The 25,599-nt window shown below is 47.2% G+C and overlaps 1 protein-coding gene across 1 annotated transcript; it reads left to right on the plus strand.

Moving 5' to 3' along the window:
• The first annotated feature begins 2,806 nt into the window (after window positions 1-2,806).
• Window positions 2,807-25,135, plus strand: LOC125934208 (peptidoglycan recognition protein 4-like). The gene is made up of 8 exons (XM_049647528.1): window positions 2,807-2,951; window positions 14,865-14,953; window positions 15,745-15,959; window positions 17,364-17,482; window positions 18,720-18,872; window positions 20,405-20,603; window positions 23,791-23,909; window positions 24,957-25,135. Exons 1-8 carry the CDS (start codon window positions 2,807-2,809, stop codon window positions 25,133-25,135), a joined length of 1,218 nt encoding a protein of 405 aa, XP_049503485.1.
• The last annotated feature ends 464 nt before the right edge of the window (window positions 25,136-25,599 follow it).

Below are 25,599 nucleotides of genomic sequence, written 5' to 3' on the forward strand. Positions count from 1 at the left end.
ACCCTAACCCTAACCCCTAACCCTGACCCTAACCCCTAACCCCTCACCCTAACCCTAACCCCTAACCCTAACCCTAAAATTAACAACACAAGAAACAACAGGTGTTGGTGAGGATGCGGAGAAAGTGGAATCCTGTTGCACTGTAGGTGGAAATACAAACTGGTGCAGCTGCTCTGGAAAACAGTATGGAGGTTCCTCAAAAAGTTAAAAATAGAGCTATCCTGTGATCCAGCAATTGCACTATTAGGAATTTACCCAAAGGATACAAAATTACAGATTTGAAGGGGTACATGCACCCTAATGATTATGGCAGCATTATTAACAATAGCCAAACTATGGAAGGAGCCCAAATCTCCATCAACTGATGAATGGCTAAAGAAAATGTGGCATATATATATATATATATATATATATATATATGCGCACAATGAAATATAAGTAAGCCATCAAAAAGAATTAAATTTTACCAATTATAACAACGTGGATGGAACTAAGTAAAGTAAATCAATAAGAGAAAGACAAATACCATATGATTTCAATCATATATGGAATTTAAGAAACAAAACAGGGAAACATATGGGAAGTGAGGAAAGAGAAGAAAAAGAAGCCACAAGAGACTTTTAATAAGAGAGAACAAACAGGGTTGATGGAGGGAGGTGTGTGGGAGATGGGATAGATGGATGATGGATATAAGGGAGGGTATTTGTGATGAACACAGGGAGTTCTATGTAAGTGATGAATCACTGAATTCTACTCCTGAAACAAATATTGCAATGTATGTTATATAAAATTTAAATTAAAATAGATTTTAGAGAATCATATCCCCTTTACCTCAGATCAGTGAATGATTGCCATGTGTATTCTTACTCCAACGGAAGTCTAAGGTTTTATTCTCTGTAGATGTCTCTGAACTGCACAAGGGCAAACCCTAACCCTAATCCTAAACTTAAACTTAACCCTGACACAAAGCCTAAATCCACCCTTAACTGGTAACTCCTAAACTCTATCCCTAATCCTAATTCTAACCCTAAACCTAACTTCTGGAGAGTTCTCTTAACTGAAGAATAGGAGGCACATACCCTCCCCCTAACCCTACTCCTAGCTCTAAATTTAATCCTAACCCAACCCCTAACCACTAATCACTAACCCTAACCCTTATTCTAGCCCTAATCTGAGCCCTAATCTTAGTTCTGAAGGGAAAAAAAATTTTGGTAGATAGACAGATAGATGGAACTAGAGTTATTATTCTATGCAAAATAGTGAGTCAGAGAAAGACAAATACCACATGATTTTGCTCATATGTGGAATTTAAGAAACAAAATAAGGGAGCAAATGGTAAAAAAAAAAAAAAAAACAAACAGGCAAACAAAAAAAAACAGACTCTTGGGGTGCCTGGGTGGCTCAGTTGCTTAAGTGTCTGACTCTTGATTTCCACTCAGGTCATGATGTCACAGTTCTTGGCATCAAGCCCCGAGTCTGGCTCCGTGTTGACAGTGCAGAGTATGATTAGGATTCTCTCTCTCCCTCTCTCTCTGCCCCTTCCCCACTCCTGCTCTTTCTCAAAATAAATAAAGTGGGGGGGAAAAGCCAGACTGTTACCTATAGAGCACACTCTGATGGTTACCAGAGGGATGGTTGGTGGGGGGATGTGTTAAATAGGTGATGGGGATGAAGGAGTGCACCTGTCATGATGAGCATCAGGTGTTGCATGGAAGTGTTGGGTCACTATACTGTATGCCAGATTCTAGTATTATCTAATGTTAACTAATTGAAATTAAAATTAAACAAAAAGGACACACATTTATTATCTTACAGTTCTATGGGTAGGAGTCCAACAAGAATTTTATGAGACTAAAATCAAGGTGTCAACCAGGCTGCCTCCCTTCTGGAGCCTCTAAGGGACAATCTGTCTCTTTGCCTTTTCCAGCTTTTACAGGCCCTTTGCATTCCTGGCTGGGGGCCCCTTCGTCCATTTTCAGCAGTAGCAACAGCAGGTAGAGACCTCCTTTTCTGTCTCCTCCAGTTTTAAGCACCCCCCCCAGGGGGACGCCCAGATAATCCAGGACGATCTCCCTATCTCAAGGTCCTTCACATAAGCACCTCTGCCGAGTCCCTCTTGCTGTATGATGTAACATATTCACAGATCCTGGGATTAGACTGGGGACCTCCTAGACAAGGGGCATCATTCTGCCAACCACCACACTATCAACTCAGGTGACAACTAATGTTGGATGCCCCCTACCCCCAAATCTTTTCGTTTTTAATTTTTTTAAGTTTAAAATTTCTTATTTATTTTTGAGAGAAACAGAGACAGCACGAGTGGAGAAGGGGCAGAGAGAGACGGAGACAGAGAATCCCAAGCAGGCTCCACACTATCAGTATAGAGCCAGATGCGGGACTCGAACTCACAAAACCGTGAGATCATGACCTGAGCCGAAAACAAGAGCCCAACACTTAGCCCAACTGATCCAGCCAGGCGCCCTTTTCTAATTTCAGCAGTTTAGTAAAAGCCAAACACACCTGAAGGCACAATCGAGACAAAGGCAAATCAGAAACCAGAGCTCGCGGGACAGGGCCATAAAATTGCCCAAGGACTAGTCTCTTCCCAGTAGGTGCTGCTTTGTTTTACCAGACCTGGCTTTTCCCGGACTTTGCTGGCGGATATCTCCTCCAAGGGGAAGCGCGCAGTGATGGAGGAAGGGAAGGCGGAGGCAGAGTGGGGCGCCTGAGACCTGCCTGGCTAACCCCTGCTGTGAACTCTGGGGGCGGGGGGAGGAGGGTCTAAGAGAGCAGAAGGAAGGTTTCCATGGGACAGGCCCTCGCCTCAACCCGGGGATCCTGGTGCGCCTCCTCCAAGGCGGCCACGAGGGGGCGCCGCGGCCGCGCCTGCGAACGCGCCTGTGCAGAAGCAGGCACGCGGCTGTTCTCAGCCGGCGGGATCCAGCGGGCAGGTGTGGGTTCGAGCGCGCAGAGCTTCCTGACTTTCGGTCCCCCAGCGCGGGTGTCCAGGCCCGGGGGGTGGGGGGACTGGCTTGGGGGCTGAGCCCCTCAGGTGGAGCCATCGCACTGTGTCTCCTTGAAACCAGGCTCTGAGCAGAGAGAGACACAGAGATGTGTGGGCGCTTCTCCGGCTGGGGGACGTCCTCCTGCGTGTCACTCTGAGGCGGGCGCAGCCGGCCGGGGGTTGGCCGCCGCGTGGGCGCCCCGACGGGCGGAGGGAGAGGGAAGACGAGCGGTAAGCAAATCAGTGCGGAGGGGAGAAGACGGAGGAGACCCGCAAGGAGAGGAGGGGGAGGCGGGAAGAGGAGGAGAAGCATCGGACCTGAAATCCGAGGTGGGAGGGGGGCGGGGGGGCGGGGGGACGGGGGGGGGGGGGGGGGGGGGGGGGCGGGGGTGAGCGAGAGGAGGCCGTTTGCGGCATGAACCGGGGAGGCCTTATGAGATGAGGCAGCGGTGGGCGCGGTTCTCGGCGGTAGAATTCCAAGGGCTGTGGAAATTCCAGAGCTGTTGCTTGGATTGCCTGAAGAAGACGTGTGTGTCGAGTTAGGATGGTTGAGACAGGAGTGGGTGCAGAGGGTTCTGGGGTGCGGGGAGGCAAGTGGCCGTGTGTGTACAGTGTGAGGCTGCATTGGGGCGGCGTGAAAGCAAGTCACGCTAATCTGGCGAGAGAGATCATCGTCGGGAACGTACTTTTTTCCAGAGTGAGGCATGTGTGTTCGCCGAGGACCTACTGATCCTCTGTGATTTTCCTCAAGTATGCGCAGTTCAGCTGCGCTTGTGCTCTCTCGAGGTAGCTGGTGTTTAAAACATCAAACGCGTTTTGGTGTTTTGCTGTATCTTTGTTTTGCTTGTCCTTTTAGTTTAAGAGTTTTGCCCCAGCATCTCAGAGATACTTGTGAATAATCACCAAAATGGCCCTTATTTTGTATATTTCGTTTACTTGTTCCTTTTTTATTTGTAGTTTGTGGTTCATTCTTAGTTTTTCTTGTGGTTTATGTGCAAGATAACTTAGAGTAACGTTCCTGATGCAGTTTGGAGTGTATTTAAATGATTCGAGTTAGTTTTTCCCTGGTCTTGGTAAAGGAGATTTTGCGTTTTTGCTTATTTATTTCTGGAGAGGGGGCGCTAGCTGGTTGGGTGGCCCATGCGCAGGTGCGAGTCAGTTGTAGGTTTGAAAGAAAGGAGCCAAACGTTTGGCGGGTGGGCAGGCTGAAGCACGTCTCAGGATCCCCTCCTACAGCTCCATCCCGGGGTGGAAATGTCATAGTGAAAATGTGGCTTCCACGGGGAGATCTTCCTTGATCATTGGCCCCCATCCGTTCTTTCTTTCGGACATCCATGGTGGGCCCCCTTAGGGCCAGAGCCCTGGCCAGGGTTAGGGTTAGGTCCCAGGGGGCTCCAGGCGCCGAATCCCCACAGTGCAGTGGTCTCCCCGGAGTGCTGAGTGCAGGACGCATGGGAGGTTGCTGGTCAGGCTTTGTCTCCACGCTCAAGGGCCCATCTAGAGTGTGGGTAACGCATAGTCCGGGCCTCATTTTCCTCCTGGCGCAGTCGACGACGCTGCTTTGGAAATGGCAGGAGATCTTCCCAATTCCACGCGGAATCATCCCGCGCTAGTTTTGGGAGGGAAAAGATAGGAGACGGACGTTGGGGAGCGGGGGGGAGGAGGAGGAGATGCCTGTTGAGTCCTGATCGGGGCCTGGCCTTATGTAAATCAGGCGGTTCTGGGCGGGGCAGTGGAAGTCCCAGAGCTGTTGCATGGATTGTTTTAGGAAGACGTGTGTGGGGGGTAAGGATGGTTGAGACAGGAGTGGGTTTTGGGGTGCGAGGATGCAAGTGACCGTGTGTGCAGTGTCAGGCATGTGAAGCTATGGTGGTGGGAGGAAATTAAGGTTATGCTAGCCAGTCAGGAAAAATATTAAGACCGAAAAGTAGTAGTTAGTTTTTCCAGGGCTGGGCTTCTCCGTTGCGTTTTGTTGTGCTAGTTATTTCCTCACTTGGTTGTGTGTTTTGTGACAGAAGTGTGCTGGGTTTGTGCTGTTCTTTGGTTGTCAAAGAGTTGGAGATCAAATTTTGTGCTGTAAAGTTGTTGAATGTGTTTTGTGCTTTATTATTTTTTGACAGCAAGGAAAACAGATCCACCTTTAAGAGGAAAGAAAGTGTAACTTTGGTGAAGTTGTTGTGTGTCTTCCTCTTCGCAGGGAAGAGAAGTTAGTTGGGGTTGGGTGTTACCTGTACAACAATCCCCCCAAAAATCTCAAGACAAAACCCAGACTTCCTATCAGGCTACTGCATTCGTGTTGGGCCTTCCTTAAAAGACTTTCAGGAGAATAGATTCAATGAGATTGACACACCTCTAAAGAGGCATGGCCACGCGCACACAGGATGGGTTTTCACCATCAGCTCTGGGACAGAAGGTGGTGGGCCCTGTGCTTGCTCTAGGGCTTAAGCAAAACCTGTCCTTACAATGCTGCCTTGATTTGTAAATATATGTTTTAAGGGTTTTCTGGCTTTGTTTTCACTGGGGCTCTGGCTTTCACTCTGTAAAAGTCTCTATTGAGAATTTACATTGATGTTTTCCAACTTTGGTTTTCACTTAGGGGAGCCACACCATTATGGACTCACAGGAACTGGATTTACTCTCTTGTCTGAAACAATAAAACAAAACCACACAAGATATACAAAATGCAGATTTCCAAGATACTGGGCATCAGGCAAAAGAGGACAGCAATTCCACACTTGGAAACACACAGGTGAGCCAAGCCCTACACAACATATGTGCTGCCTCGAGACAGTTTCCAAGCAAGGTGCAGGGAGGGGAAACTGAAGAGGCCAGTGGACTATGTGGAGTTGAGGACACTGAGCTGAGAGTCCACAGGACAATGTGATGGGGAGGGCAGAGCTGTGGAAAGTCAATTAGCAAGAGCTGTTGGGGAGTCCTAAGTATGCAGCACAGTCCTGCTCTGTGCCTCCATGGGAGGCAACTCCAGCAAGTCAGGGGGCAATCTTGTGAAAGCGTTAGAGGGAACAGAGCCTGTACCTCAGCACTGGAGGTACAGCCTGTTGCCAACAGATAGACTGAAAAAAGTAACCCTCCTAACTCACCGGGCAGAACTCAGGGAGGTCTTGCCACAAGGTTGGGAACTCCTAATTAGCCCTCTGCTGAGCACTGCTCAGGACCACTGAACAAATCATTAAAGCAATACCAGAAATGATCAAACTTTCCAAGTAAATAAATGCATCCCTGAGCAAAGCTCAAAATTAAAGAAAACACAAAAAAATATCCAGCACCCAAACAAGGTAATATTCACACTGGCCATTCCATCCAAGATTTTGAGGTATGCAAAGCAGCAGGAGAAATGACCCTTAATGAGGAGACAGTTCAGTCATCTGAAAATGACCCAAAGCTGACACAGATGGGAGAATCACCAGAGGAAGACATTAAGGTGTTTCTTATAACTGCATTCCATCAGTTCAGAATGTTCAACAGGTAAATGGAAAATGTGAAAAAGACCCAATCTCCTGTTAAGTGATGAAAACCACAATGCCTGAAGAGAAATGTACTGCAAGGGGTTGACAGCAACAGAAAATGCAGAAGAAGAACATTTCATAGGACTTGTTTTTTTTTTTTTAATTTTTTTTCAACGTTTTTATTTATTTTTGGGACAGAGAGAGACAGAGCATGAACGGGGGAGGGGCAGAGAGAGAGGGAGACACAGAATCGGAAGCAGGCTCCAGGCTCTGAGCCATCAGCCCAGAGCCCGACGCGGGGCTCGAACTCACGGACCGCGAGATCATGACCTGAGCTGAAGTCGGCCGCTTAACCGACTGCGCCACCCAGGCGCCCCCATAGGACTTGTTTTGAATCTGCAGACCCCTTTGGTTAGTATTGCCCCCCTCACTCTATAAAATCTAATCCATGAACACAGGATGTCTTACTGTTTCTTTAGTTTTCTCTAATGTCTTACAGCAGTGTTCTATAGTTTTCACTGTAAAGGTCTTTGCCTCCTTGAATCAGTTCATTTCTAGATATTTTATTGTTTTGGGTGCTATTATAAGTGCAGTTGTTTTCTTAATTTCCTTTTCAGATTGGTCTTTGTTAGTGTAGAGAAACACAACCGAATTTTGTCTATCTTGTCCTCTGCAACTTTACAGAATTAGTTTATTGACTCTAGTATTTTTGTTTGTGAAGTACTTGGGATTTTTCTTTAGATAGGAGGATGCCTTCCACAAATAGAGATAATTTTATTTATTCCTTTCCACACTACTTTTGCTCAACTTCAATTCTAAAATATATTTGGGCTGGATGTGGAAGCCTACACCTGCCACAGGCCACCCGTGGATATTTGGGTCAGAGATGAACAGTGACAGAAGGTTGCCTATTTTGGGCCACCTCAGCCCGGGGTCTTGGATAATCACACACAGCCTGGCCAGGGAATTAGAGACCAGCAGGAGTCCTTGTTCTTTGCAACCACCTCAAAAGGCAAGGACCAAAAGACCCCTTGAGGCCCCTACAGGGAGGGTTTCTGCCCTCCCCCCGACCTGGGAATGGCCCAGAAGTGAGAAGTCAGAAAAGGGAAGGGGACTGGGGTGGCTGCTGACTCCAGGCCATGGGTGCCCCTGAAAGCTGTGCCTCATTCCACCTGTAGAGAGCTCATTCAAGCAGGGGCCTGGGTCAAGCAATAAAGCAAGCAGTTAAAAATAATGCAGCTGGGAGGTACTGCCAGGACTAGCATCAGCTGACACCTCAGAACTGACAATACTTAGAAACAGGAGGGGGCCAAGACTGATTAAATCCCTTTAAAAAGGGGAGGATTTTTTCAGCAAACTGTCAAACTCTTCAGACATGACCTCTCTATGTTGGACCACTTCTAAAAGGCAGCTGCCACTGAAGGCTTTGCCCAATTGATCCTCAAACAGAACTGAGATCCTTCACTGCTTGAACAAAATAAGCAATAAGTGCCACGAGCTTTCCTGGACTGGACCAAGGCCAGAAGGACTGCGTGCCCACAGACTGACTTCTACAACTTCTATTACCCTGTTTGTTGTGTGGTTTGTCTTATGTTCTGCTCTGTGTGCTGGGTAAGAAGCCAAGTTTAATCACGTAGTGAAACTGAATTTGGAACCCTGAAAGTGCTTTATAGTTGTGATTAACTTTGCTTTATGATCGAATAAAGCTGACATTGTGGAAAGACACAGTTCTCTGTGTGTGCCTTATTAGTGTGCTCATGACACTACCTCACCCTCCTGCTCCTCAGGCAGAAAGAGGAAGCCACCAAGCCCAAAAGGCAGCACTACACACACCTGCACAGGGAGCTCTTTCTCTGTTATAATTTGAATTCAAATCCAAGCTACCAAAGTTCCAAACCCCACACCAGCTCTTCCATGACCACTGCGTCCCCCCATGATCTTCAGTGCTATAATTGAGTCTCAGCACTTGAGATTAGTAGCAGCTAGAATTGAACCAATCTCTCCCTCTCTGCCTTCCTTCCTCCCTCTTTCTCTCCTCCTTCCCTCCCTCCTTCACTCTGCCTTTTCTCTGTCCCTTTCTTTCCCTCCCTTGCTCTCTCCCTCTCCCTCCTACTCATGGTTGCCTACCCTCACCTTCTTTCTCCTTTTCAACTTTCCCATTTACTCCTCTCCTTGCCACCAGCACACTCAGACTGAGGCTGCTGCACTCCCATGGGTGGAGTAGGAAACCCACTGTCTTTCCAGGTGAGGCCCTCTAGATATCTATAGAATTTTTACCTGGTTCTAAACAGCTGCTAGAACAGTTGTTAAGAACAGCCAATTTGAAAGACTTTTCACCCGACCCCATTCCAGGGTTCCTTTAGGACTTAAGAGTCTGCAGTAGAGCTCTTAGTACTCCACCTGAGGCCCCATGGCAGACTGTATCCTTCATGGAGCATTTATGGGTGCCTACCTGGTGACAGGCCCTGCTCTGGCCACATGGTGAGCAAACCCTAGGTCCTCGCACCATGAAGCCTCCACTGGAGGCCTGAGGGTGCTGCAGTGGGGGCACAGCTGGTTAGTTCCTTCCCACTAGGGGGCCCATGCACCCCAACTGGGGGAGACTTGCCGTGAACACAAAATGGATGAAAGCCAACCAAGAATGGGAAATGTGTGATTTCAGCCTCAGCCTGCGGGCTTCATCCAGAGCTCATCTGCTTGCAAGACATCTCAGAGGGCTTGCAAGGTAGGGAGTGCCTTGGGCCCTGGATTTCAGTTCACAGTCCCCAAGTCACTCCCTGAAAATCACCCTGAGGCAGCAGCTGCAAATTGACAACAGTCAGCTATTTGGATTTGTTGCCTGATCAGGTCAAGTACTCTTCTGAATTAGAAAACCCAAGGGACTCTTATTGGAAAAATCACTGCCTAGCTGACCTGTACTGCTCTGGAAATACAGTCCAGTATCTTACAGCTTTGCCTTCAGGAAAAATATGCTCGTTTATGCAGATTATCCCTTGAGATTAGGCGTATCCCTTATCACCCTAGGCAGTGATCCTATGACTCAGCATCCCTCACTAGATTATTAACTCCTCCAGAGAAGGGGTTCTCATGTTTACCCAGTCCTGGATGATAAGCTTTGCATTTGAGACATCTGATAAACATTTGCAGAATTATATGTGCCTGCCTTGGTTTTGATGGAACCCACGCTTAGGAGATTACTTCCTGTAATTGAGAGGTTGTGCCTCCCAGGAGAGTGAAGAGAAGGAAAGAAAAGAAGTGGGAGGTGCAGTGGACAGGGATGTGGGGAGACCCCTGTGGATTATTACTGGGCAGCATGCTGCCCCCTTGTGGCCTACCAGCTACAGGACAGCCCATGACATTCCTTGGATCCCAATTCTTATACTTTTGGCTCTCAAAACCCTTTTACACTAAAAAAAATTGACACCACAGAGCTTTTGTTTATGTGGGTTATGTGTATTAATATGTATAATATTAGAAATTTTAAAGTTAAAATACTGATTCACTTAAAGTAGTAGTAAACCCATATTAACACATTTTTTAAATGAAAAATACTATTTTAAAAAAATTTTTTTAACGTTTATTTTTGAGACAGAGAGAGACAGAGCTTGAACGGGGTAGAGTCAGAGAGAGAGAGGCAGACACAGAATCTGAAGCAGGCTCCAGGATCCAAGCTGTCAGCACAGAGCCGGACGCAGGGCTCAAACTCACAGACTGTGAGGTCATGACCTAAGCCGAAGTCGTACGCCTAACAGACTAAACCACCCAGGCGACTCTGAAAAATACTATTTTTTAAAGCAAATGGGTGATATCATTTTTTACATTTTTGTATACCTCTTTAATGCATAGGTGAAAGAAGACCCCTGGATTCTCATATCCATTTCTGCATTTGATGTGTTTTCTATGTTGTTTTGGTTGAAGATATGAAGAAAATCCAGCCTCACACAGATGAGTAGTTAGGAAGGGAGGAGTATATTAATAGTCTTTAAAAATCAGTGCGGATATTCTTCTTTGATAAGACACCAAAACTTAACAAGTAGAGGTTTCTTAATGTTAGTTGCAACGTAGAATCTGAAACCTTATCGATGAGTCCTTTGTATTCTGTTACATTAAAATCCATTGTCTATTGTGAAATTTGAATGGGTCTTTTGAATAAAAGGCATCATTTTGTAAGTTCAAATATTGGTCATTGAAAAATATTGATTCACTGAGTTATCCACACCTTCCAAATGCTGACATATTTCAGTATTTAATATGTACATATATAAATCAGATAAATTAATGTAATCACTGATCTTATCAGAAAAGTCTTAAAGTATTGGGAGATTTTCAAGCTCATGGTAGCCAACACAAATTTTCCAAAATTCTAATTTTGTTTGAAAGCTCCAATTTCATTATTGCTAACAAATCTCATTGGTTGTTTTCCTTGAAGTAAAAGGTACACTCTTCATTTGAGATACTCCTCCGTGGTTTGGCTGTTAATTGTTCTTTTAATATACTTGAAATGGTGCTACATGAAAAAAAGTGGTGTGGCTCATTCAGCCCACCATGCAGTCACACAAGCACTTTTCCCTGAGACAACCATGTTGAGAGAACATTCAGGAAAAGGAGCTGCTCTGGCCAAGAGAGGTGAGTGTGGCTGTGGAGGATGACTGGACCTGGGTCATTCAGAACCTTAGCATTTAGTCCTAAGTGCACAGAACCAGAGAGGGACAGCCCACATTCTTCCTCCCTCCTGATGCCATCATATAGAATGGGCCCCTTGGCCTTAAGAATTTGCTGCCTGAGTGCTATTTGCTACCTCTGGGCAGCCACTGCCTAGTATTCCCATCCCTCCTTCACCACCCAGGATTCCAATCCCATCCCTGAAGTTCGCAGGGCCCACCTGTAGAAGGGGACCAGTCTCCTCAACTGTGAAACTAGATGAGCCAGAGGTGAGCTTCTCATTGCAAGAACTTTATTACTAGTCAAGGTGGGGATTGGAGAGGCAAGGAGAAACAGAAGTCAGCAAAGTTTGGGAAACTGATGGGGCCCCTATAGCTAAAGCAGCCTCCTGCTCTCCTTCACACTGCTCCTGGGGCCTTTCTCCCCGGCCCTGGGTCTTGTTGGTTAAATGAGGAGAACAGAATTTGGAAGTGGCTCATTTGTGCCCCCCTCCTTGAGGGGGCTTTTCTGGATCCCACAGGCCTGAGGGTAAGACTGCAGCCCCACTAAGGGCCACCTGTCTGGATTTGGGGCATTCCCTCAGAAGCGTCCTTTATGCAGTCTCAGGAGGCTACCCCTTGGGAGGTGAGAACTGTGCAGGTCTTTGTGGAGATACTCACCTCGTGGGAAGTGAGCTTGGAGTGGGTGAGGGGCCAGGCGTTCTTGGTGGGGGTGGTGGGTGCACAAGCCAAAATAAGTACTAGTGATGATAGCGCATTATGTGCTGCCTTCTGGAATGTACCTTCCTGTTCCTCTGCCTCCATCCTATCTGTGCATGTGGCCCTGGTGGAAGGAGGGTAGGGCAGGGTGGGGTATTGGTCAGTGGCCCCCATCCACAGCCTTGACACTCCTGGAGCAGGTCTTGTCTTGTTGGGGATGAAAACAGTTTTCCTCTGCCTTTCAAAGTTCTTTAGATGGACTAAAAATTAAATTGACATGAGACAGATTAACAGGAGAAAATCAAGGAGATCTTAAGAAATTGTATACTTCCAGGGCGCCTGGGTGGCTCAATCGGTTGAGTGTCCGACTTCAGCTCAGGTCGTGATCTCGTAGTCTGTGAGTTCAACCCCTGCGTCAGGCTCTGTGCTGACAGCTCAGAGCCTGGAGCCTGCTTCAGATTCTGTGTCTCCCTCTCTCTCTGCCCCCTGCCCTGCTCACACTCTGTCTCTCAAAAAGTGAATAAACATAAAAAAAAGAAAGAAATTGTATACTTCATATATATATAGAGAGAGAGATAGATATATAGATATAGATAGATATAGATATAGATATAGATATAGATATAGATATAGATATAGATATATGGCAGAGCCCCAGAGCCCCAGGAAAACTGAGTAACTCCCTGCAATAGCCAAAGCCATCACCTTAAATACCATCATTAGCTAAAGACAAAAGATGTTGGGGACAGGAAGTCAGTTGTGGGAGGTCCCCAGGAAAAGCACAGCAAACAAGGGCAAAGTTAAGCATATATAAATTATTGCTTTCTCCAGTGATAGCAGCTTCTGGAGATTGACAGTCATACCTGCATCCTGGTGCTGAAGGAGACACCCTTACAAGTCGAGATTTCCCCTATTCATGTGTCTCTTACAAAAGGGTGACTTCTTGGTTTTCAGAACTTCTCGTGGTTCTTGTGTATTTCCTTAAAAAATAACCAGCTTGGAATAACCAATATGCCAAAGAAGCATATCTTGGGGTGGTGAAGTTTGACCCCTGGATTTGGGGCATTCCAAGAATTCCCAGATATTGGGTTGACTGGGCTTCCCAAAGCCTGGGGATAAGGAAGCAGCTCAGGGAGACTTGGGCAATCATGTCCTTTCCCAGGGAGGCGGTACCTGGGCTTATTCACAGGGTGAGGCCTTGCTTTCAGCCTGAGTCTGGTCTCTTCCAGTTACTCTGGGTGGACAGAACCTGTGGGGAGCCTCAGAACTCTGCCCCCTCTCTACCTTCTGTTAGGAATCCAGGTGTTCTTCTTCTCTCCAGAGAGCCAGAGCCCAGGCGCTCCCTTACCAGGGAGGGAGTGCCTTCTGGTGAAAGGCATCCTAAAGGCCTGGGAGGTGGCAGCTGGAGAAGGAGGGCAGGGCCAGAAGCCAAGTCTGAAGGAAGGAACTGCCAGCCAATGAAAGGGGAACTGCCTGCACCCTGACCTGTGGAACTGGGACAGCACGGGACCCACAGGTATTTCTGAGTGTGGGTGTGAGTGTGTTTCTTGTTGAGAAGCCTCTCCCTTGGAAGAGGACTGTACCACATGGAGTGTTAAGACCATATCTCCTCTGCCCCAGAACAGGGGACCCCCTGCTGACTCTTGTCAGTACCCTCTTGTGCCCTCCCTCACCCTCACACCATTCCCAACTGGGAAGGAATTGTCTGCACAAGACCCATCCATATGTGTTTGGATTTCTGAGTTCTCTTATTGCTGGAGCTTGCAACTCTTTTCTATAAGAATGGGGGTTAACAATCCTACATTGCACAGTTAGTATAAGGATTAAATAAGGTTGCTTGTGTGAGTGTCCATACTGGCTTTGTACATAGTAGCTACTCAATGAAATCTAGTTGCCCAGGAAAACAGGATGAGGGTGTTTACCCATCCAAGAAGCACCTGATATCGCTGGGGACCCTGAGAGTCCCACTCAGGCACTGGCCCACAGGAAGCCCATAGTTTGGCAGGGAAGCAGACAGAGGTTCCATGCATTGGGATGGGTGCCCTGTTTGAGGAGTAAAGCACAGTTGGGTTAACTGTCAGTGTCTCTCCCAGGGCCAAGGTCCACACTTTCTCATCCGTGTCCTGGGACCACATGAGGATGCTGCTGTGGCTTCCTGTCTTGCTGGGTCTTGGGAGCTGGAGTGAGTTTTCTTTTACTGGAACAGTGGGTAACTAAGAAGGATCATCTAATCTCACAGCAGAGAATGCGCTTTCTCCTTAGGGAGAAAGAATAACTTTGCATTTAGAACACAGAATTTGGACTCTGTAAACCTATTTCAAATCCTTGACCTGCCTCCAGCAATGATTTTAAGCAAACTATTCAGTCCTTTAAACCTTAATTTTCCCAGCTGAAACTGAGATAATGTTACGATTTCCCAAAGTTTTTGAGGATTAAATGAGATAATGCACATGAAGGACTTTGCACTTGCACAACGGGAGCAATGATTCTGTCTGTATGATTTCTATGTCAGTCAGAGTCAATCAGGGGTTTATGCTTTTGTCAATAAGAGAAAGTCCTCGGATATAGGGATGTCAGTTCCACACACAGGAGCTTGGGCACAGCACATGCCCCCAAATCAGCCCTGGAAGAACAGACTTGATTTGTGCAAGTAATTCTAATCCCTTCTCCATATCATCTTCCCATTGTTTCTATTCAGTAAAATCCATACAAAAGAGGACCTTGTCCTTTTGAGATGCTTGGACACATTTATTTCCAGGTTGCATTTTTCCCCCAAATGTGTGTATAGATGTAGCTCATGAGAAACGGATATATTTCCAACTTCCTGCTCTTGGCTATTTAACTATGTTCTGGGATATTCCCTGGAGTTGGTGTTGGAGAAAAGCATGCACATGTTGCTACTGGAGGTAGTCCTTCTGCCAGCGTAATGGGGTCTCCTGGAAGGGCCTCAGTGATCTGGCCTGAGTCTGTCACTGAGATGGCTAGTACTGGGGTTCTCTGAGGACTGATGCAAAATGGAATGTTTCTCTGCAGGTGCTTTCTCCTGGAATGAAACACAAGCCAAACGCATATCAGAGGGCCTTCAGGATCTGTTTGGCAACATCTCTCAGCTTATTGATAAAGGAAGACTTGGTCTCAATGGTGAGGAGGCTTAAGGATAGCTGGGTATCTGCTGTGACCAGTGCTTCTGAGGTCTGCACTGCCCCTTGTGGCTGGCATGAGAATGCATGGGGCTGAGACAGTGGACAGAGCAAACCACCTGCTAGGATGCCACGGGCCTTGGGGGTCCGGGTGTTATTGGGAGAGGGCAGAAACCAGGACAGGGAGATTCATCGTCTTCACTAAGGGCCCCCTCGCCTGAGGGTGGAGACCACACCCTGCCCTCAGGGAGTCGTCGGACTGAAAGGGAGAGCCAGGCCATACCTTGAGAGAGTCCCTAGGCTGAGGAGGAGATGTAGTTCCTTCAGGAAGCACTCAGAACAGGACAAAGGACACAGAGCCACAGAGCAAACTGTCAGTGAACATAGTGTGCACTGGGGGCATTAGTGCTGCCCAGATGGGCCTCTCAGGCCTTCCCTGGGGAAGCAGTGGGAAGGAGCTGCTTCCTGAAAGCAGAGGTCCTAGAGCAGAGCAGGGCAGGAGCTGCAGAGTGGAGTCTGTCCCAGGTAGGGATGCCCTGTATGAGGGAGCAGAGCATACAGGCTTCTCGGGACAGGTGCATACTCTGCAATGGGAACAGCGGAAGGGATGTGGAGGTAAGAAGCAGAGGGTGTGCCTGCCTGCTGAAGGCCTCCTCCCAGGACTCTTCTACCCTCAAGAAGCAGACTCAGCCCAGAATGGCACCCATGGCCCAGGGGGTTAGTGAGGCAGTGATGGAGCAGGATGCGCCGAGTGATAACCTCCTCACCCTTGTGGTTACCCCACTGATGTCTCCACAGTGGTCTCTCACAAGGAGTGGGGGGCAGAAGCTGTTGGCTGCAGCACTCCACTGACCAGGCCTGTGGATTTCTTTGTCACGCACCATGTCCCTGGACTGGAGTGTCACAACCGGACTGCATGTAGTCAGAGGCTGTGGGAACTCTGGGACCATCATGTGCACAACAACAGCTGGTGTGATGTGGCCTACAAGTAAGGGACAAGGGATATGTGAGAGTATGTGATCAATGATACTGCTTATGACACTTCTCTTGGCCTTACTCATCTCTGCTCTCCACTTACCAGGTTGAGGTTATATTGGGTTGATAATGAGTAAAATATTAAACCCCTACAAAATTCCAAATCCTTTTGAATTTTCTGTGAGATCTAAAAGAAAGCAAGGAAGGTTAAGTAATAACTATACGTATATGCCCCCCCAAACCTAGTTCACATAACACATTGACAGTTACAAATGACTACTGTGTGCATGAATTCATTTGCTCCACCAAGGTTGGTCAGGCATGCATTACTATCCCCATGGTCCAGGTGAGGGGAGTGAGGCAAGGACGTTGTCTGATTTGCTCAGAGTCACACAACTGCAAAGTTGTGGAGCCCAGACTGGCTCAAAACTGGCTCTTTGCCTGCTGCATGTCCCACTTCACCACATTCAGGAGGCTCCCACTTTGTGAGACATCTCTTACCCTAGTGGCCACTCCAGTGGACCCTTTTAGTGTCCAGGACCACGTGCCCTTGGCTTATCTCTGACCTCACCCAGTTATGGACAGTCCCTATGCATGGTAATGGCTTCTCACTTCCAGTACCCTCTGCATCTCTCTGCTTTTCCACTTCAGACTTTCATCATCTCTGATGGTGAAAGGGAGTTAATACCCCCTGGCAGGCAGGGGTTGTAGATAACTCCCTCAGCCCCTGGCCCTTCTCAGGGACAATCTTAGGTCCATGTACTCAGTTCCTTGGAAGTTCACCCTGTCTGGTGGTGGGTGGTGGGTGGTGGGGAGTGGGTAATGATTCTAAGCCCCAGGTGGCCATTGTGAAGCCAGCCCAATTGCATTGCACATGCTTTGTTGGGTTTCTTGCTTCTGACTTGCTCTCCTTGTTCCCTCACTCTGGCTTCTGGGACCCCTTATCAAATAAACTGCCTGTGTCCATGTGCTTTTCTGAGGAGCTACTTCCTGAGAAATTTACGTAAGATAGATCTATGTAAGAGAAATCACATGAGCAGCTTACGTGGAGATGACACAGGTAGCATGCATTTTAGAGGAAGGAAAGCCATGTTTGAGGCTGAGAAGAATCTCACAGTGTAATTGAGTCTGTGTTAGTTACTGTGATGGCACCAGGACCTCTCCTCCTCCTGAGTGTGTAGGATGATTTACATAAAACCTAGGCATTTGAGCAAAGAAGGTAGGCAGTGTGGAGGTAGCTTCTGAATTCTAAGGGAATATAAATGACTTGGACTATCCATTGTCTGGGACAAGTCCATGCAAATTCCCTGTAGTGAGCACAGCTTGAGCACTTCTCCCTTTGGAGGTTGGTAAGTGGTTCCTCTTGTGGGATACACCACGGTGCCAGCCACTCAGCCTGTATCTCCCTGCTTCACAGCTTCCTGGTTGGAGACGATGGCAGAGTATATGAAGGTGTTGGCTGGAACATCCAAGGCATGCACACCCAGGGCTACAACCACATCTCCCTGGGCTTTGCTTTCTTTGGCACCAAGGAAGGTAATGGTCATTCCAGCTGCCCTTCTCCAAAGAGTTACCCACTTCTTTGTTTCCGCACTGACTCTTCGACCTCCTACTTCCCCAATGATCCACTCTCCTGGAGTTCCCCTCTCCTTTGGCTTCCATGAATGAATGGCATTAGTTCTCTTCCTCCTGCTCTGGTTTCCTTCTCAGTCTCTAAGTTGGCTCCTTTCCCTCTGACAGTCTCACAGTGGAGGTGCTGTCCAGTTCTCTCTGCAGCCTTGTCACCATTATGCACTCATCATGGAGGAATGTGGGCTTCTGCTCTCTTCTATCAGTGACTCACATCTTCCTCTCTGGCTCTCACCCTTCTTCAGTGCCAGGCCCTGTTTCCCATTTCTTGACAGGAACCTCCTCCTCCCATCTCTCTTACCCCAAGATTTTCTGTATAATTTTTAAAACCACTCTGAGGCCTCCAATCCCTGAGTCCCTTCCACTTTCTTTTATTCTTACTGCTGCCCATTCCCCCAGCCCATGTCCTAGCATACATGCTCCAGGACCATTCCACTGAGTTTGTGCACTCTTACTATTAAAATTCTTGCTCAGCTAGTTTCTCACTGTCCCCTCCCAATACTCTGTGAGAAAATCCAGACAAGTTTCCTGGTTGCTGTTATACAGAGTACAACCTGAGCTCCAGAGAGGAAGTGACCCAAGGAGAAGAATCAGAAGGCAAGGCCACACTTTTCTTTTCTAATTTCAGGGTGGTTTCCAGCATGCCAGAGGACTGTGTGTTCAGCTTGGTTTGTTTTTGTGACCACTCATTGCTATCTCGGTGTCACTCTGTTTCCTCTGGGGTCTTGAGCACATTACTTTTTGGAGCCTCAAGTTCCTCTCTGTAAATATGGGGCTAATAATAGCATCCACCTCAGAGGTTTGTGGTGAGGATCAAAGAAGTTAATGCAGGTAAAGAGGCTGGCACATGCCTGGAAGGGTGCCTGCCAATGGGAAACCCTGGCCCGGCCAGCTGAGCACTCCAGAGCATAGTGCTGCCTTCCAGCTCTTCCACGGAGAAAGAGCAATAAATGAAGTCTTAGGCCACTGGGAAAGGTCTTCATCCTAGACTAGGTGGATCCTTGACTTTTAGGCTTTCCAACCTGGGGGATGAGCCAGTTCCCCTCCAACAGCTATGTAGGGGCTGGCAGGGCCTCTCATCCTTCTTCCACAATACCCTGAAACTCAGGCCAGACCCAGGTTACCACAGATGGCTCTCTTTCAGGCCACAGTCCTAGCCCTGCTGCCCTGTCAGCCATGCAGGGTCTGATCTCCTATGCAATCCAGAAGGGCCACCTGTCCTCCATGTATGTTCAGCCACTTCTTGTGAAAGGTGAAAACTGCCTGGCCCCTCTGCAGAAGGCAAGTCCTAAGAAAGGTAAGACTTTCAACCCTACTGGGCCTCCCTTTAAACCTACCCACCCACCCCATGCCCTTATAACTTCCAAATGCCATTGAGAGTGACTTTTTTAGCCAAGCTCTCATTGGATCCCTTCTGATAGGCAACTGGTCATCCAACTCTGAAACTTTGGGGCTGGTAAAATTTGAGACGGACTCTCCAGGTCACCCCTTTATACCTCAGACTCTGAGAATGATAGAGCTATGGCATTAGCCTGGTATAATATATGTGTACTAATTTCTTGAGTCAGTCAACAATTAGTCACTGAAGAGATATCATGGAATAAAACACATAAGCAGTAGCCTTATAAAGTTTCAACCTAGAGAGTAGAAAAAGACAATAAGCAAATAAGCAAGTAAAATATTTGATATGTTATAAGGTGAAAAGTACTGTGGAGGAAGAAAACATGGAGAGGGATAGGCATCTAACACAGACAAGCACAAAAGCACAAATGTGCATCTTTCTGAATATAAGAACCTGAACAACATTGATTGATTGAAGTGCTTAAGTCACCACCTATACTGACTTCACAGGAAGGGGTTAGTGTAATTCAGGTAATAAACACTAGATAAAAGGTAGATTTGGGGTTTAACAAATTACAACATCAAAACCAGTATAGTTAAGGGGCAACTGGCTGGTAGAGCACGTGACTCTGGATCTTGGGGTCATGAGTTCCAGCACCATGTTGGTAGTAGAGTTTACTTCAAAAAAAAAAAATAAGGGCACCTATGTGGCTCATTTGGTTAAGCATCTGACTCTTGATTTAGGCTGAGGTCATGATCTCATGGTCATGAGATTGAGTCCCCATCAGGCTCTGCGCTGGGCGTGGACCCTGCTTAAGATTCTCTTTCCCTCCCTCCGTCTCCCTCCCTCTGTCCCTTCCCTGCTCATGCTGTGCAAGGGTGTGCTCTAGCCCTCTCTCTCTCACTCTCTCTTTCAAAGAAACCCAAAACTGACAGTGTAGTTAATAACCACTTTTGGCCTTTTCCTGGACTTAATAAAGTTTTAAAGATAATTAGCTCTATTATGTGAAAGCTCTGAGTAAATCTGATCTCTGTCTTTGGATTAGCCATCTGCTAATATTAATAATTGCTTACACTGACAGAATTTTAGGGATTACAAGTGAGTCTCAAAGACATGCTTTCAGGTGAAAATTCAACTGATTTGTCCAAAAGACCCTGTTATGCATGTACATCCACATATACACAAGACAATCATACAGATAAATAAGTACCCTTTGCTCTTGGGAATGAGTATCCATGTACCCTTAGGATCAACATTCACACACTCCTCTGGGTTCTATTTTAAGGTTAGATCCCATGTCTATGATTCCTGCCTTTTGAATCCAATCCTACCATGCAGATATACCCCACTACCAGGTGGGCTTTCCTGAATTCCACAGTCAGAGTTAGGTCAGGATGCCCAGATGGCATGGGGATGTTCAGTATTGAGGTGGTTGGCATGAGTGGGCATGAGTCCACACGTTGATGTTTTCTGGCTCCCCTCCCCAGCTTGCTCCAACATTGTCCCTCGATCTGCATGGGAGGCCAGGAAGACGCACTGTCCCAAGATGAACCTCCCAGCTAAGTATGTTGTCATTTTCCACACCGCTGGGAGAACCTGCATCATGTCTGATGAGTGCCACCTGCTGGTCCAAGATATCCAGTCCTTCTTCATAGACAGATTGAATTCATGTGACATTGGGTATAAGTAAGTGGACCTGAGGATGTATGGGCTTCTTTTACCTCGAAGCAGACTCTGAACCTTCGAATGGGAGAGAAAGGAAAGTAATGTTTACTGAGTGCCTGCCATATGAAAGGTGCTCCATCTATGACCATGTTGATTTTTCACACAACCCTAGGTGAGCCTTACTTAGGATATAGCTAATGGGGTGGTCATTCTCCTTGAACATGTTCTCAAAATGTATCTATTTTTTTTAAGTTTATTTATATGTTTTTAGAGAGAGTGAGCGAGCATGAGTGCAAGTGCAGGAAGGGCAGAGAGAGAGGGAGAGAGAATCCCATGCAGGCTTTCCACTGTCAGCAGTGCCCGTCAAGGGGCTGGATCCCACGAACCATGAGATCATGACCTGAGCTGAAATAAAGTCAGATGCCTTACCAACTGAGTCACCCAGGTGCCCCTCAAAATGTGTCATTTTTAAAGATTGTATATAGATATGATGGAGGTCAAGACTGCTGGCAATATATTAGAAGTCATACACATGCAAGATTGTGAAGCCTATAGAGAATATCTTCCTGTCTGAAGGCAGGGGGAGGCACCAGATAATATCCTCTGATTGCTCTAATGCCAAGATCTGTAATCCTTTAATAAAAAAGCACTGACCTAATGGGAGAATAGAAACTTCTTGCAGCGTGCTTTCCAAGTTCACAGGTAAGTTAGACACCATCTCATATCCATCAGAAACAATCACACTGAATGTTAAGTCTCAGGATGGACTAGCATAGATAGCACTAGCCTAGATAGCATATTTGTACACATTAATCAAGGAGGCCCTTCCTCTAGAGACTTTATGGATTAGCTAGTGGAGCTGGATTTTAGTCCTTCCTTGCCTCCTGGCCAGGCACTCTGTGCAGGGTGCAAGAAGCATAGCTGTGTGCAATGGCCCTTCCTTAGCTGGATTTACCATTACTTAGTATGTGATTTTGGGGTGATGGCCTCTCCTCTCTCCATCCTGTTATAGTTACAACCCTTTCAAAATAGGAGAAAGCTTCCTTCAACACCTTTCATCTGTTAAGACTTGTCAAGCGCTTTTCTAGATCATGCAGTGCAGGATTATTCACAGGATTGTTCTCTTTGATCATAATAGATACCTGAATATTGACTCTATGTTTTGAACCTAACCTGGAAAGTGATGGGTGTTGAGAGAGGACATTTCCCTTTTCCCATTCAGGTTTCAGCAGCCAGTTTCCTGTCCCTTGACTTTGACCTTTATTGTATACCTTGTGCCATAACTTTCATGGCCCTGCCATTTTCTCACCCTGAGGTGATCTGTAGTCAGGAGTAAATACCCACTTGCTGTAAATTAATTCACTGAGAACACTGAGTGCCTACTCTTTGTGGCATGAGGCTACACTCTGGGGACACTAGCAGATGTAGCACAGATATGGTTCTTGCCTTGATGGAGCTAAAACTGCTGAAGGAGAAAGATAATTAAATGAATAAAGCCTAATAGAGTACATTAAGTGTTATGATAGAGGGTGCAGAGTGTAAACAGGAGACATTTTTACCTCTTGGTAGCTTGCGGGGGAATTGGGTGTGAAGAAAGCACTACTCAAGAGATGACATATCAACTGGGATCTAAGAAATGAGTGAGCTCATCGGAGGAGGGGGAAGAGTGTTTTGGGCAGAGAGAAAGGACCTCTGTGGAAAGTCCTGGATGCCAGCCTGATAATGGTGTCTTTGAGAAGCTGAGGGAAGTTTATCATAATAAAAATAGATGCTGGGATGCCTCGGTGGTTCAATCAGTTGAGTGTCCAACTTTGGCTCAGGTCCCGATCTTGCAGTTTGTGAGTTAGAGCCCTGCATCAGGCTTGCTGCTGTCAGTGCACAGCCTACTTCCATCCTCTTTCCCCCTTTCTCTGCCCCTCCCCAGCTTGCGTTCTTGCTCTCTCAAAAATAAGTAAACATTTAAAATTTTTAAAATAATAATAATGACAAAAACAGATGCCAAAGAGAGGGATGGTGGAAGGTAAGGAGGCAAACAAGGGGGCATATTATGAGGGATCTTCTCACTTAAGCTGGGGAGTGTGTGCCCACTGTGTGCCAAGGGCATAAAAGCAGGTTTGAGATAAGATTTGTATCAGGAAGATCATTCACAGCTTCAGAAATGGAACAGAAAAGGACAAATCTGCAGGTGGTGAGATCAATTCAAGCAAGACCAGGGTGGTGATGAGACTGTCATGGGGAGAAGCAGACAGATCTAAGAGGTCAGTGGAGATTAGTGTAATGTTAGTGATGAGGATGCCAGGGTTGATCAGGGACAGTGGTTGCAAGATGCGGTGGACAATCCATGGTTACTGAGGGATGAAGCGGTAGGCTCATACTCATATTCCTGGCTGGGACCAATGGAAGGACAAGAGGTGGTGCCTTTCACTAAGATGGGGAGCCTGGAAAGGGGAACTGGTGGGGAAGAAGGTGGCACAGCTGTGGACACATGAATTTTGCTCAATGGCAGTTGAAGTTATCTTCAAGGAGGTAGATGGGTTTGTCCTGGGCAGCATCTTGAGGTACCCCACATTTAAGGAAAGGACACAGGGAGACAAGGTGCAGAGGAATGAGGGACAGCCACAGAAGACAACTGGGAGAGTAGGGTGCGATGGAAGTAAAGGGGAGAGAATGTTTGAGGATACAGAGGGATCAGCAAGGTAGGGCTGAAGAAGTGTATTTTGTCTTTAGTGGTAAGGTGGCCACAGATCACCAGGGAAACACTGGCAAGTTATGAGGAAAGCCAGGTTGCAGGGATGGCAGCTGTCACTCTTTTCTCCCTAGTCTGTGAGCTCCTTGGGGAAGCAGCAGTGTGCTAGACCTGGATGGGCTCATGAGAGGGGATTCCTGGGAGATCCAGGAATTTTGTGAACCTTTGTTAAATCACTGGTGGATTAAAATCAGCCATGGTGGGAGTTTTACACCACAGAAATCAATAAAGGGCATAAACCAGGGCTTCCTGCCCTTCCCCCTTTCTGATGAGAGCTGGTTTACTAGCACACCTCTGGAAAAGACTGTCTTTTTTGTAACTCAGTGCTTAGAATTTAATGACTAATCAGTGTCTGCTAAGTAAAGGCATGAGTGATTGAATGAATGAGTGAATGGATGAATAAATGAAACAATCGCAGAGTGCCTGTCATGCTGATTTCCTTCTCCTGTCATGGTCCTTTAGCTTCCTTGTGGGGCAGGATGGTGTCATTTATGAAGGAGTGGGCTGGAATGTCCAAGGCTCCCGTGCTCCTGGCTACAATGACATTGCCCTGGGCATTGCCTTCATGGGGACCTTCTTGGGTAAGTGGATGCTTTGGGCAGTGACAGTGACCTTTCATGGTATGGTGTCTGAAAGAGTGTGTCTCACGTGGACAACAACAGCATCAAACTCAGGCATCACTGAGAGCCTGCATATCCTTGACTTACCAAGCTTCTGATTTGATGTTTGACAAAGCTAAGTGTGACCAGGAATGACCCCCATCCCCCAGGCATAATGCCCACACACATCCAACCAAATGCCTCTCTCTTCTGACAAGACAAGGGGAAAATATCTTTGTGCATATGTTTTGCTAAGTTTTTTATGATGGCACCAATGTAGGGACCCTTGCCTTATTTGACACAGCCCTGAATGAGCCCCTGTCTCTGCATCCCAAGTGTACACTGAGAATTGTCATTGCTCCCAGCTCTTGACCAGAGTTTGTTTAGACTCAGAGGCCTTTTTCTGAACCTCTGGGAAGAGGAGACTTTGCCACTTGGGGCTGGTTCAGGCTGATACTAAAATGGACATTGAGTGGGGCGAGGGGTGACCCAGGAAGGTACCTGCAGATGGGGCTGAGCATGTGAAGGTGCAGGAAGCATATCTGTGGCCAAAGCAAGGTTTCTCAGCTTCAGCACTATTGACATCTTGGATCAGGTAATTCTTTGTATAGGGGCTGCCCTGTACATTGTAGGACATTTAGCAGCATCCCTGGCTTCTGCCACCAGATGCTTGTATCACCCCTTGCCTAGCTGTGACAACCAAATAATGTCTCTACACAGTGCCAAATATCCTATGGGAGGCTAAATTCCCCCAGTAGGGAACTATCAGGCAGACATATTTACAGCAGACAAAGGCTCTTTACATCCCCAGATAATTGTATGTTTTATCCCAGACTCTGCTATTTTCATTTGGGAAGAACTTTGGTGCTGAGAAATCTGAGTCTTGACTTGGTTTTCTGTCTATAGGGTGGCAATAGTGGAATATATTAGCTTGGTGGTAGGGGTGGGTTAGGGGTGATTCTGGAATGGGTCCTTCCTTAGGCAGGGTGCCCTGGAATCCTAGAACAGATGGATAACTCTGTTTTGCAGGTACCCCACCCAATGCTGCAGCCCTGGAGGCAGCCCAGAACCTGATCCAGTGTGCAGCGGACAAGGGGTATTTAACTCCCAACTACCTGCTGGTGGGGCACAGTGATATTGTCAATACGCTGTCTCCTGGGGAAGCTTTGTACAACATCATTAAGACTTGGCCTCATTTCAAACACTGAAGGAACCCCTGCTCCTTCTGAGACTGCTTGTCCCACCTGGCTGCTGGGCCTCCCCTGTTCTCACCCTCCATCCTGACTCAACACCTTGTGTCCCCTCCATGTCAGCCCCATCCTTCCCCTCCTTTCTCAGGTTAGGATGATTCTCTCCTGCTAGCACCACCCCCCAGCAGCCCCAAACCCTGGAGCTGGGCATTACCAGCCCTTTGAGTGAGCCCCACCTTCCTCACTCCTCATCTTCCCCTCCCCTGGGCACCCAGCTCCTAAGCCAGGTGGGAAGATGGGCTGATCCTTGTTTGACTTCTAGTTCCCTCTCTGGCTGCCCCTCCTCCCCATGTACTTCCCCTGCCATCTGCCCAGCAGCCCCCAAGCCTCACACAGGACCCAGGTCAAGGCCCAAAACCCCTCTCTGCTCACACAGCCACTTGTCCCCATGTGGATGCAGCCCTTATTTCAGGGCTCATTGC

Source organism: Panthera uncia (genome assembly GCF_023721935.1).
Source record: "Panthera uncia isolate 11264 chromosome A1 unlocalized genomic scaffold, Puncia_PCG_1.0 HiC_scaffold_16, whole genome shotgun sequence".
Lineage (NCBI taxonomy): Eukaryota > Metazoa > Chordata > Mammalia > Carnivora > Felidae > Panthera > Panthera uncia.